General features: G+C 40.8%; 1 protein-coding gene across 1 annotated transcript; it reads right to left on the bottom strand.

Moving 5' to 3' along the window:
• Positions 1–1186: 1186 nt before the first annotated feature.
• Positions 1187–12470, bottom strand: mmp23ba (matrix metallopeptidase 23ba). The gene is made up of 8 exons (XM_077575806.1): positions 12069–12470; positions 7299–7435; positions 6018–6157; positions 4623–4790; positions 4388–4552; positions 3233–3343; positions 1585–1711; positions 1187–1494 (listed from the first exon to the last, which is right to left on the bottom strand). The coding sequence occupies exons 1-8, from the start codon at positions 12243–12245 to the stop codon at positions 1320–1322; spliced, it is 1200 nt and encodes a 399-aa protein (XP_077431932.1). The 5' UTR covers positions 12246–12470; the 3' UTR covers positions 1187–1319.
• Between the last annotated feature and the right edge of the window lie 269 nt (positions 12471–12739).

Below are 12739 nucleotides of genomic sequence, written 5' to 3'. Positions count from 1 at the left end.
TGTTTTGTAATTGGGTTGCTTTGCCAGAGCGGCGGGTGGAAAAACACCCCGTCTTTTGCCGTCCAAGGTGATGTCATTCTGCTTGTCGCCACGCAGCCTTTGCTCTGCCATTTCTAATTAAATGGCGCTTCAGTGTTGGAATTGAATAAATCAACTCTTGGATTCGTGGCCCACGAAGAAAAACTAAGCAGCACATGTCTGCTCAGTCCAAGATGTAGTGACACTTTATCAAAACAGACAGACAAAGAAGTCAGTTATTAGGTTTGATCGGTCTCCCTCCAGTAGAGCTCTTCTGTTTAGTGTTCCACCTGGTGCGTTGAAGAAGAGCAGCTGGTGGATCATGTGACTGATGGTGTTTGGCACGAGACCATCAGAGGAAAGCAAGTGAGGCGTGTGAGGTGTTCCACATGTGCTTGCAGGTCCAAATACTGTACATGATTCAAAGGCCAAAGTAAACACTGCTTGTTCTTGCTTTAAAAGAACTCTTTTGGCTGAGTGTGTACATTGTCGTACGACTCACCTTCTCTAACCTCGCAAAAAAAAAAAAACCCCGCTGTAGACCGATTGGGTTGGTGGGGATGGGCTTGTTGGTCTCACTGTTAACTTAATCCCTTTGTTGCAGTTCATGTAATTTGAATGAAATCACAGGGATGAGTTTGTTTCCGTATTATCAAGCTGATTGGTATATAATATTCTACCTTTTACAAAGGTTATATGGTCCTGTCTCTCTCACAAAATACTGCAAATTTGCATCTTTTTTAATAAGAAAAATAGCCCTGTCTAATATTGTACTTTTTAAAAGCAGCGTAAATGCTACTGTTGATGCTGATCGTTAACCTTTCTATAGCATTTAGTGTTAGCATTATGCTACTGGGCATATATTCTTAAGGCAACTTTTTTTTATAAAATATACACATGAAATTCTCATTTTTAATGATTAGTTTGCCAATAAACATAAACTCAAGGCACCACTGTATTCATTAAATAAATCTACTTATTGTGGTTTCAGTTTTAAGCCAGAGAAAGCTGTAATATTTTTGATCATCTCAGTTAATCAGCTCATGTATTGATTTAATTGTGCAAGTAGTCATAATGTTGTGGCGGGTCAGTGTGTCAGATGCCCCGCGGCATCTACAACTATGCGTTTGTAGTTCTCAAAAATACTTCAGATAATGGAATATTTTATTTTGCTCACATCATGGAATCATATTTGCACGATGACTGTCGACAGTACATAGAACAGAAAGTACAAAAGAAAGAAATATGTGCCCAAGTGAATGAAGTGTGTGTGTGTTTTCAGTTCAGAGCCAGTGAGGCCTTCAGAATCGCACACGCACTCTCCATGAGTAGTTGGTGAGAACTTTGTCTTTCTTCTTCACGATGCAGGTGTACGTGCCCTCGTTGATGGCATTGGCCACTATAGTGATGTGGTCGTCCTTCAAAGAGATGTAATTTGGGTGTGAGAACTCCAGAAGCTCGCCGTCCTTGTACCAGCTGAAAGTGGTACGTAAGATGGCACTCGGTGAAGAAGCACATCACAGCAAACGGTATGACACGAGGTGAGCAAATGGTGATCGTACTCACAATATTTTGCCTTTCTTCGATGCTATTTTCTTCCCGCAGCGGAACGTCAACTTTTTGCCCTCGACCACCAGCTTCTGTTTGGTCCTCGGTGGTTTCGGGGTGGGAGCCACAGTTGGGAAAGGGAATTCTGGTCGTGTTGAGATCGGTATTGAACATGCAAAGGGTAACAAAATGAATTGCTACTAGTGCCATTCTTAAAGTGGAATTCAACCCCAAAATTTCTTGACAATATGTTCTATGCAGTTCCAATGGTCTAAATATGCTATTCTGGTTAATATTGCGTTAGTGAAGTATGAGATGAGCAGCAATTTATTTATTTTTTTAATCAGTATTAGAAGACGGCCATTTTGCCACTTGCTGTCGAGTGAGAATGACATCACAGTTGCTCATGTCTCAGGTAACAACCAATCACAGCTCAGCTTCAGAAAACAGGTGAGCTGCGATTGGTCATTGCCTGAGCCCTGAGCAACTGTGATGTCATCTTCAGTCGACAGCAATTGGCAAAATGGCCTCCCCCTGAGATGGATAAAAACGGTTGGATTTTGCTTCATAACTCATATTCCACAAACGTAATATTAATCAAAATGTCATGTTGAGACGAGTGTAGTCACATATAACATAATATTGTCAAGAAATGTTTAAGGTTGGCTTGTCCTTTAAGCATTTGCTTGCTCATTATCATTTGGCAATATAGGCAAATGCTATGGGTGTCATGGCCTCCAGGGGGCGCCACAAAATTGGGAACATTTTCACCTTCAACACCAAATGTAAAATCTAACCTAAATTCCAAGGTAAAGCACTGCCGATTAATATTCCTACAAATTATAATACTAAATAGGTATGATTGCATTAGATTGTGGTGAAGTGTGTTGTTGCACTGAATGTAGGTGAGTGAACACAAAAAAATCAGATTCCGTCAAGGTTACACAAGCCTTATCAATAGAGGTGTAACAGCAACTAATTTGAATCAGACAATCGAACTGAATCTAATCATTAAAATGGTCCCTTCTTGAATTTTGATCGCCCCCCCATATTTGGAGATACGTATCAAATTGAGTTTAATGGAGAGATGCACACCTGTACTTATCACCATGGACATTGATTTTGCTTTCGTAACTTCCCTCCGAGCTTTGTCCAACCTCGCTATCAACTGAAAGTCCGCATAGAGAACAGCCGCTCTCTCTAATGAAGCAGAAATCCAAATTGACCTGGTGTGTCTCTAACCCTGGAGCCACAGTCTGAAATTCCAGCGGTTTGGAGGGGCTCAGGAATTTTCCACAGCCGTACGACGTCTCCCAATCAACAATGAGGAACAGATTAGAGCGAGCCAAGGAATCGTATCCTCCTGCCTCCTCGCTCTGTCCCTTGTTGCCGGCCGAAATCTCAGAAAGCAACAACAAAGCGGGAGGAGCCATTTTTGTGTTGTGCAAGAGGGGCCCTCTGACATGAGTTTGTAGCAAATGTACACAGCGAGCTCATTTAAGCTCATCTGCTGTCATTGATGTGGACCGTGAATTCAGGACACTGTTTTATTGGTTTGGAGCTGTTGGCTCGCATTGCTGCGTTGGCAAACGGATCACAGCAGCTCCTCAAAGCGCTCAACAGGGTAAACTCTTCCTCCCCTCCACTTGGACTGCTGCTATCTTACCGTAACAGAAATCACAGCTGGAGGGGCAATGCTTCTGCATCAGCTTGCGCTTGCTTTCACAATAGCCTTTACGAGCCCACGCCGGACAGATGAAGAACCGGTCCAAACATCCTGGAGGAGACAGGGGACACGATGTGGGTCAATGAGCAAACACAATCATCTTAACGCGTGCCAAGTGGATCATGTCTTGCCAGAAAAAAACCCGTGCATGGAAGAAGTCATTTTGTGATTCTCCCGATATGACAACAGTGCCATGTCTTGAACCTCTTCGGTCTTTCATGACAGAATCTGGTTAAACCAGTTAGTACATTTAAATTTACATCATTCTAACATCGTTTAATGAGAACGACCCCGAATATAAGATCGAAAAAGTTGCCTATTTTCAAGAAAATAAAGTGTCAACGTTACAATAACAATTTCATATGTTTTGAGAGAGGGAAAAAAAGATGCCGTATTATGAGATTGTAAATCATTTTTGTCCAAGAAAAGTACAAATCGGAATCTTTTTCAAGGACAAAGACGTTTTTTGCCGGGATGAGAAGTTGTAATCTTATGAGAATCAAGCAAAAAATAAAAAATCCAAGATAAAGTATTAATGTTATGGTGTAAAAGTCACAGATTATTTAACAAGTGAATTTCAACAATGCGACTTTTTTCTAGTCATTTATGCAATTTTTCCCCCTAGAAAATAAGCCTTTGTTGAAAATAATGAGCATAAGACTACTTTCTTAAAAAAAAAAAAAAAAAACTGGTCAAAATCCAATGGTGAGCTACATTTCTTTGCCAATCATTGTGTAAATGCAGCCTCAGGACACTCATAAACAAATCAGTCATTACCCTATTGTGGTCGTCCATCTTCTTTTTTTTTTTTTTTTTTTTTTTTTGGGGTTTAGGACTTTATCAGCTCCAAGTGACGTATTCAAATGCGGTGGTATGATCCCTACCCCCCCCCCCCCAAAAAAAAAGACAAAATGCGTCTTCCACTCATAATAAATGGCCACATGTTGAGATGAAAGAGGACAAAATCTTGGATAACCTCCATTTTTTCCCCCTTTGTTTTACTCATTTTGTGGGAAATGTAAGCCACAATTGACACAATTCCTATTGTGTTGTAATTTACGGATAGAACCCAATGAGGGTGGATTATAATCGTACCGTAGAGACGATGCAAACCCCACACCTCATCCTGCGTGATGAGCTTGCGGCCGGTCAGTGTTGCGTTCAGGTGCATGATGGCTTTCTGGTTCCTGGAGTGCATTAGTCCCAGCACGTGGCCTATCTCATGCGTCGCCACGTGGACCAGGTCTGTGAGCCAAACCCCTGCGACAAAGCACAAGGCCGGTGAACATGTATTCACCGCAAACCCCGGCCGGCTGAGCATAGCGCATGCCTTTCTTCCAGCTGAACCGCATGTTCCCCAGAATCCAGTACTCGTGATCGTCAAAGTGGATCTCGCCCGTCGGCGGGAAAAAGGCGTGCGCCAATTCTCCCGTGATGCCGTCGAAACAGTGGTGCAAGTAGGACTGCAGACAGTCTGTGTGGTTGACAGGGTAGAAGCCTGGCAAAAACACAAACGCGAGTCTAGCAGCAGACTGGTAAAAGTATACAGTGGATATAAAAAGTCTACACACCCCTAATTCAGATGCCTGGTTTTTATGATTTTTAAAAATCAGGCCAAGATTAATCATTTTTTTAAAAATCCACTATTCCTGTGACCTGTACAACTCCTAAAAATATAGATTTTCAGGAGGGATATAATGTGGTTGCAAAAGTGTGTACACCCCAAAATGAATTTCTATTGTCAATCACTGTATATATTATATATATATATATATATATATATATATATATATATATATATATATATATATATATATATATATATATATATAATATAACAATATTGCCTTAGTGTAATATGAATTAGGCACCAAAATCCGGCAGTTTTTATCAATATCAGAAGGCGGCCATTTTGCCACTTGCTGTCGAGTGAAAATGACATCACAGTTGCACAGGTCTCGGGTAACAACCAATCACAGCTCAGCTTCATAAAACAGGTAAGCTGTTATTAAAGTGGCAAAATGGCTGCCACCTGAGATGGATAAAAACGGCTGAATTTTGCTGCATAACTCATATTCTACAAATGTAATATTAATTAGAATGTCATGTTTAGACTAATGTGGTCACATATAACACATTATTGTCAAGAAATGTTTAAGGTTGACTTCCCTTTTAAAAAGTTATTTAAAACCTTATGTGCACACAAAATGAGTTCTCTCTTTTATTGCCTTACATATAGTGCTCGTATTGAGACGAAGAAAAAAATAAGGGTGTCACATATTTAATGCTTTTATGCCACCAAAACAACACTACCCAATAAAGATACCTGAAAAATCGGCTTAAGTAACAGTAGCACAGTGTTTGTTCTTCACTACTTGCCACCACTGCTGAGCATGGACCCCCCCTCCACACACACACACACACACACACACACACACACACACACACACTCTATTATTTCAGCTGTTTGTAGCACAGTGGGGGATGACAAAGTGCATAGCAAAGTGATCTTTCTGGAGAACTTATGACTGAGCCATAGGGATGATGACACAGATCGGGCTCGACATGGGCTGACACGCATGGAAGTTGTTAAGCCTTTGTGCTTTTCATTTAAAAATGATCGCCTTGACTACATGACTTGTGGTTTTATGATTTAAGGACTGTGGAAGCGCGACCCCACAAAACGTTGCTGCAGTCGCGGGAGTGTTGGAGGTCCCCTACCCACCGATCTTAATGTCCGCCTCCTGGTCCGCCGGCACCTCTCGGAAGCTGAAGGGCGAGACGTCGCTCCACATGGTGAAAGCCTTGGCAATGCCTCGTCGCGTGTCCGTGGCATTGATCAGGTTTGTAGGGTAGGACAGCAACCTGATATAAAATGGAAGACACATAGTATTACACCATAGGAAGGTAATATAAATCAGATTCCCTGTTGTTATTAGTCTACAAATGTACATTTAATTTCTTTTGTTAGCTTTATTTTGAAGTCCCTTCATTTGGAAGTGACGTGCCCCTGATGTTTGCTGCTTGGAATTTAACCAACAGTATTACTATAACTATTATATATATATATATATGACTATTAAGGATTTCCCCCCCTCTTTTTTTAAGATATAAAGTGTTAGGATTTGTTTTTCGTTTTTTTGCTTTGACTGAGGAGCAAAAAGTTGAAGCGGTGGTACTAGTGCACTCAACTCACTTCACAAGAACCAGCAGTTTCACAAATAGTGAACAATGAAAAAAATAGCTGGGTGTGACAATCAGTGGAATTTACCTTTACCTTACAAAACAAAGAGACTTAGCTTAGCTTAATGCTAACAAACAATGCTAAACGCCGTTGACTTGCTAACAAATAGCATCTATTTGGTGTTCTTCTAACACTTGCTGCAATGGCTGTTTGAATGTAAACGGTAACAACACATGCAGACGGACAATAATACTCAGCAGGCATATCCTCAGCACATAACTAATATTACTGCAGCTTATTGAGCAATGTATGCCACGGAGGAGGCGGGACTTCCAGATTTTCACACATCAGCTTCGTTTCCGTTTCCTGTTTGCGACGTGTGGGCTGCGTCCCAGTTCTTGCACTTCCGCCTTTGTGCCCCTCTGTTGTGTGTTCCCGTCGACGGGTGTGACCCGGTGCGAGTGTGTAGTGTGTTGTGCGGGAGCGCGTGGTTGGGGGGGCGTGCGAGTGTTGGAACGCGGCCATCAGTGGCCGGTAATGACGCTGATGTGTGAAACCCTGAAGTCGGAAGTCCGTGGCATCTACCCCATTATAGAGTGCTATTTTCCTTATTACAAAAACAAATTGCAAACACTTTTTTTTAGGGGTGGGGGGATAATAACAGTTAGGGTTTCATTAAATAAAATCCACACCTTTATATCCAGAGCCAAAAAATGGATGAATTCTATTATTTTTTAATAGCTTTTTTTTTTAAGACAAATTTGGAGGTTCCACTGCATGTACAACTATGGTTTTGTTGCAAATCTGGATAAGGAAGGATACTTGTATGTGAGCTTGAACTTGTCCCATTTGAGCTTCTCCGGGGTGAGGGTGTAGCGCTTGTTCCTGGAGAGGTGCAGCACTTGCGAGTGGGCCTCTTTGCGCATTCCGATGAGCAACACAGTGGTGTAAGCTTCTTCCTTGGACAAAGAAAAACCTTTGATTAATCATCTCACACGGCCCCTCAAAGACAATTTAGGACTTTGGCGGCGGCTTGAAGACGGTTTGAGGAAACTTGTGAGGAAATTGAGGGAGATGGATGACTGTTTTTTGGCAGAATGCAAGCGTCAGAAGGCATGCAAGCATAAATTCTATTTGTCATATAACGGTAACAACAGCGCCGGGCCGCTACTATTTCATTGCCTTGCAAGTGAGACACTTACTATGTTTTCATGCACTTGAATTCCACCTCACGGAAAATGAAGAGGTCAGCAGTGAAAGTGCTTTTCAAACATGAAGTATGATGGGGCTTTGCAGTACAAATTCCAGGTAATAACACCTGGATTAGAGACTTTTTGTAAAGCTTTCACAAGCTATCGCTGGGTGCCTTTACAGTTCAGTACTCTCATAAATAACCCGTAACTCCACACAGATTTGACTTTGTCTTGGCAGCAATATTTCACACACTTTCACAGAGATGGGGTTGACTTGTCCAAGCTATGAGAGTGAATGCTTCTTTCATTTTGACACGGCATTAATTAAAATAAAGAGGCGCCTTGTTATAAAAGTGACTTGATAGATAGTGAGCAGTTTTTCAAAAAAGAGACATCTTTACTTTAAAACAAAACAAGAATTGAACATGTATTCAAAACAGCCACAGAGTTTTGCCTTAATAAAGTCAATTTAGCTTAATGCTAACAATCAATGCAAAATTCCATAAACGAGCTTGCAATTAGCATCGGTGTCTGTTTGAATGCTAAACTGTCAAGCAAAACATATAATAATACTCAAACATATATTATTTATGCGTTGTCCTCTATTGTCTGACATCTTGTCAAAAGTGTAGGGGAGACCGGGGCTAGTTGTATCACTTTTTATACTTTTATATATTTCTTGGGATCAATATATCATATATAAACCAAAAGTATACCAGATGAAAGATTTTTTTTTTGTATTTATGTCATTTTCATACTTTGTGTCAGTGCAGAGTTATAAGCCTTCAAATAGAGGGAGTGAACATGTGACATCTTGCCCCACCAATGGGTAAGTTGTCACACTATATGGGGTAGGATGTCACATTGGATTTTGCAACTAATAAAACAAGGACAAAATTATCCTTGTTCTCCTGTTTTGTTTGTGTTTGTTTTTATAACCAGACAAATTGTTTGTCATAGATCTTGAAAATTTAACATAGTCATTGAGCAAACTTTAAACAAAAAATATTATGAAATAGATTAAAGTCCTTGGGAGCTGCTGGCATATAGGGGATAGCTCACAGCCTGAAATTCCTGTTTTGCTTCCCTTAAACTGGACATTTGAGATTACATTGAATTTCAAAAAATAAATCATTTTGGTTAATAGATTCATTCATGGATGGCTCATCATGAAACTTAAATCAGTCCTGACATGTGGTCATTCTGTAATTCCAACAACTGGAAAACAATTTTTAAACAATGAAACACAATCTAGCAAACTAAATTCCTCACTCTTCAGACTCATTATCTGAAGGACATTTCTGACATACGTAAACAGAGTTTCCAGAGGTGCTTATTCCTTTGGCCCATTCTTTACATATGTGACAACAAACCCCAAAATGACTGAGACAAGTTGCCCCAAACTATCATGTTGGCTAATACTTGCTCTAGTTTAAAGTTAGCTTAAAACAGAGCAGTGACTGAGGCATGACTAGATGCCCGAATCTCTCCTCTAACAAGTTCACATGAATTGCTGCTAGAATTTGTCTATATATGACATGAAAAATCTTACTTTGGGTTGTGCAAAACGTATAACTGGAACTCATCTCAGCTCACAATATGCTATTCTCTTCTCAGACAGTACACAACCACTGCCCATTTATACGAAGAAAAAAAAACACTAGTATTCCACTTTTATGTTGCGCCCTCTGGTGGATAAGAAAATTGCAGTGTGACAACTTACCCATGATACAACTAGCCCCGGTCTCACCTATGCTATGTTGTTGGAACAGTTTGGACAAGACCCATGCTTAGATTAATTTGGGGTAGAGGATCCCCATGAAAGTCTTCCCACAAGAGGGTAAACTATGTTGCGCCGTTGAGATCAACACCATATTTTCTATTTACATTGTGATATATTACCTTTTAAAAAAAGAACTTGTCAGCTTTCTTTTGACATTGTGGAAAACTAGCAAAAAGCCTTTATTCACTGTTGCATTTTGCTCCCAACCCTCAACTTCCTGTTTCTGCCTCACCCAATCAAGATAAATAGATGCAACGCTTCCTTCGCTTCCTTTCCAAAATAGTGAACCCACAGGGCACACAGACCCATGCTGTACTCTCACTGTTACATTATACTGTGCAAGTGCTCTTTATTCCCCCTCTTTATTGACGTATGGGAATCACACGCTCATGAATAAATCTGAATGAATTTCCCGCCATGTTTTATGTGGTAAAGCCAGTGCAGATATTTCTGACGTTTGTTGCTCATTTTTCATTATTTTCATTATTTTCATTACACGTGCTAACAAGTAAAGCTGTACCATAAACTATGAGGCACTCTAGACTAAACACAGCAGACTTGAAGGGTAAACCTTTTAGACAAACACTCACCAAGAATCGTTAGGAGCAATCAACTCAATGGCCTCAATCCTTCCCCTGATATGACCATTTTCCACCTCAATATTTAGAAGGAAATGAAAAGACTCATTAGGTACTAATCTCATTTGTCTGGCTGGCCCTCCAGCCGCAGATACTTATCTCAGGATGTTATGTAACCCTGCAAGAGCACCCTTAATGGACACATAATAAGAGCGCGTAAGAAAGGAAATAAAATAAATCCATTTCTCATGATTGCCAGAGGGAGGCAACGATGAGATGCCCAGGCCTAGTATGACCCAACAATAAATCAACATACAGAGATCCAAGGCTGAAGGAAACGTACCATTTCGGCGTTATGAATGAGTTCATCTGATGACAAACCACAGTGGTGATAGAAATTGCGCCAGTGGTGGAGCTCTCTCAAACGTGACTGTAACGGACATTATGGTTGTTAACTCATTCACTGCCATTGACGGCTATAGATGTCAAAAATCCATTTTTAACTATTTCTATTTGTTTCACGTTTTTTTCCACTTTTTGTTGTTCAAGAGTATGAAAACCTAGATTTTTTCTTACTGTACATTTAGAACAGATTTAACTATAGAAGTCATGCAATTAATTACAATTAAAAACTGTAATCGTCTGATGCCCCTAATTTTTAATAATCTTTTCTTTTCTTTTTTAAATTAGAGGCATCAGGCGATTACATTTTTAAATTGTAATTAATCACATGGCTTCACTAGTTAACTCACGATTAATCACAAATTTTATATCTGTTCTAAATGTACAATATTTTTTCCCTAGGTTTTCATACTCTTGTTAAAAAAAGTGGAAAAAATGTGAAACTAATAGAAATAGTTCAAATGAATTTTTGACGTCTTTTGCCGTCAATGGCAGTGAAAGAATCAACTTTGCAAGCAAGTACTTGGTAATCATGATCAATTGTGTGTCTTTGTGGCCGCTGTAGCTAGGTCACTCTTGGAAAAGAGATTATTAATCTCAATGTTTCTTGGTTAAATAAAGTAAAAAATAAAATAAATCAAGTACTTTATTGCTGTAGTTGAGTCCATTTTTCAGGGGCTTGTACTTCACTCGAGTATTTACTTTTCAGACAGCTTTTTACTTTCTCTACTTTGTCAAATTAAGATAACTTTTTTTCAACCTTTGATGACAACACGGCATAAAAACACTTTTGTATTTCAGTGCATTACGGAGACTGTATTGTTTTACTTTTACTTGAGTACAGCATGTGATAGTTTTGCCATCTTTGACGTTGTGTTCCTCTGAGGGAACAGAATGCAACTGGGCCAGATTAAATGCTCGCCGCTGGCCATATGGACTACAGGCAGCAGGTTGCCCATCAGTACTTTACAGTACTTAATTATTATTTTTTTTAATTTTGCCCTATAGTATGTTATTTTAATATTGATTACTATTCAATTCGTGTGATTATTTTTTTATTACTATCCTTAAAATAATGAGACATAGTACGTTGGATAAAGTACATGATTTCTTATTATATGCCGCTATAATAATACAAACACAATTTTTGTAACCAGTGCAAGTCTAGTGCGAGGCATGGTCTATCTGCGCCACGGGGGCAGCTTAGAACATGTGTTGGTAATTCCGCAGCAGTGTGCAACACAGCACATTAAAAAAATATATAAACATTTTTGTCGAGGCGTCGCATCATAAAGCATTCACTGAAAATGCGGGCAACCATCAACAATGGGGCCGACGGAGAGACGGAAGTGTCCATCTCTGTTTAAATATGGCACACTCATCTCGCACCAAGTCTCAACATATAGTGGAACCTGCAAGACAGGCAAACTTCTCTAAACATTTGCTTGTCAAAGTGTGCAAAGTGAATTACTGTAATAGGCTTAATTCCGCAATTTGGGTGCGATTACTCTTATCACCTTTCGTTTTTAATCTTGTCTAGGTAAAGGCAGTCGGCATGTTGTAGGTCTACCCAACAAACAGGACAATAAAGTGACACCCTAGGAACCTGTAGCGCAAGTGTGTTCCCCCAGCATACCTCGGTCCTCCACGAGGGGAATGCGGCGCTCCGGGGCATCCCTCCGAGCAGGAGGCTGAGCAGCGCGGCCGCCAGCAAAGTCGCCCACCCCCACCTCCTCCTCAGACAGCTCCCCCCCATGGCCGCCGCAGCGGTGCGGTGGCACCTCCGAGAGAACGGCGTCGGAAAACGGTCCATCCAGCGGCTACTCCTCGGCCATTGCGCTCGCTCCGCCGTGCGCCGGATCCTCGCGGGTCCGAGTGATGTGAAGGGAAGTGTATGTAAGTGCGCACTGTGCAGCTCCGCTCGCTCGCTCGCCTGCTCGCCGCGCCACAGGCTTGGTTTCACATTACTGCACACAGGGCAGCAGGTCAGCGTCGAGACGTTCTAATTGGAACCAAACGCGCGCTGTCCATCCTGGAGCCACAGCACACTTCTCGAGTCTGGATGCCTGGCTGCGGCACTAGCACGTGGCCCAAAACTTCAAACTTGGCTTGACAGTTTTTTTTCTCTCTCTCTAGTTTTATGCAACTCTGCTGCTAATCACCAGAGATGGCAAAATACTAACGCTGAATATAGAGATACAGACACTGTGATAAAAGTAGCGCAGTAGCTACTGCTTCAACTTCAACTACACTGCAATCTACAATAACAATGATAAACATGATTAAACTCCCAGCCATTTTCAGTGA

The sequence above is a fragment of the Vanacampus margaritifer genome, chromosome 1 (assembly GCF_051991255.1).
Source record: "Vanacampus margaritifer isolate UIUO_Vmar chromosome 1, RoL_Vmar_1.0, whole genome shotgun sequence".
Classification (NCBI taxonomy): domain Eukaryota; kingdom Metazoa; phylum Chordata; class Actinopteri; order Syngnathiformes; family Syngnathidae; genus Vanacampus; species Vanacampus margaritifer.
Note: the sequence above shows the minus strand (reverse complement) of the source record. Positions and strands in the feature narration are given on the sequence as shown.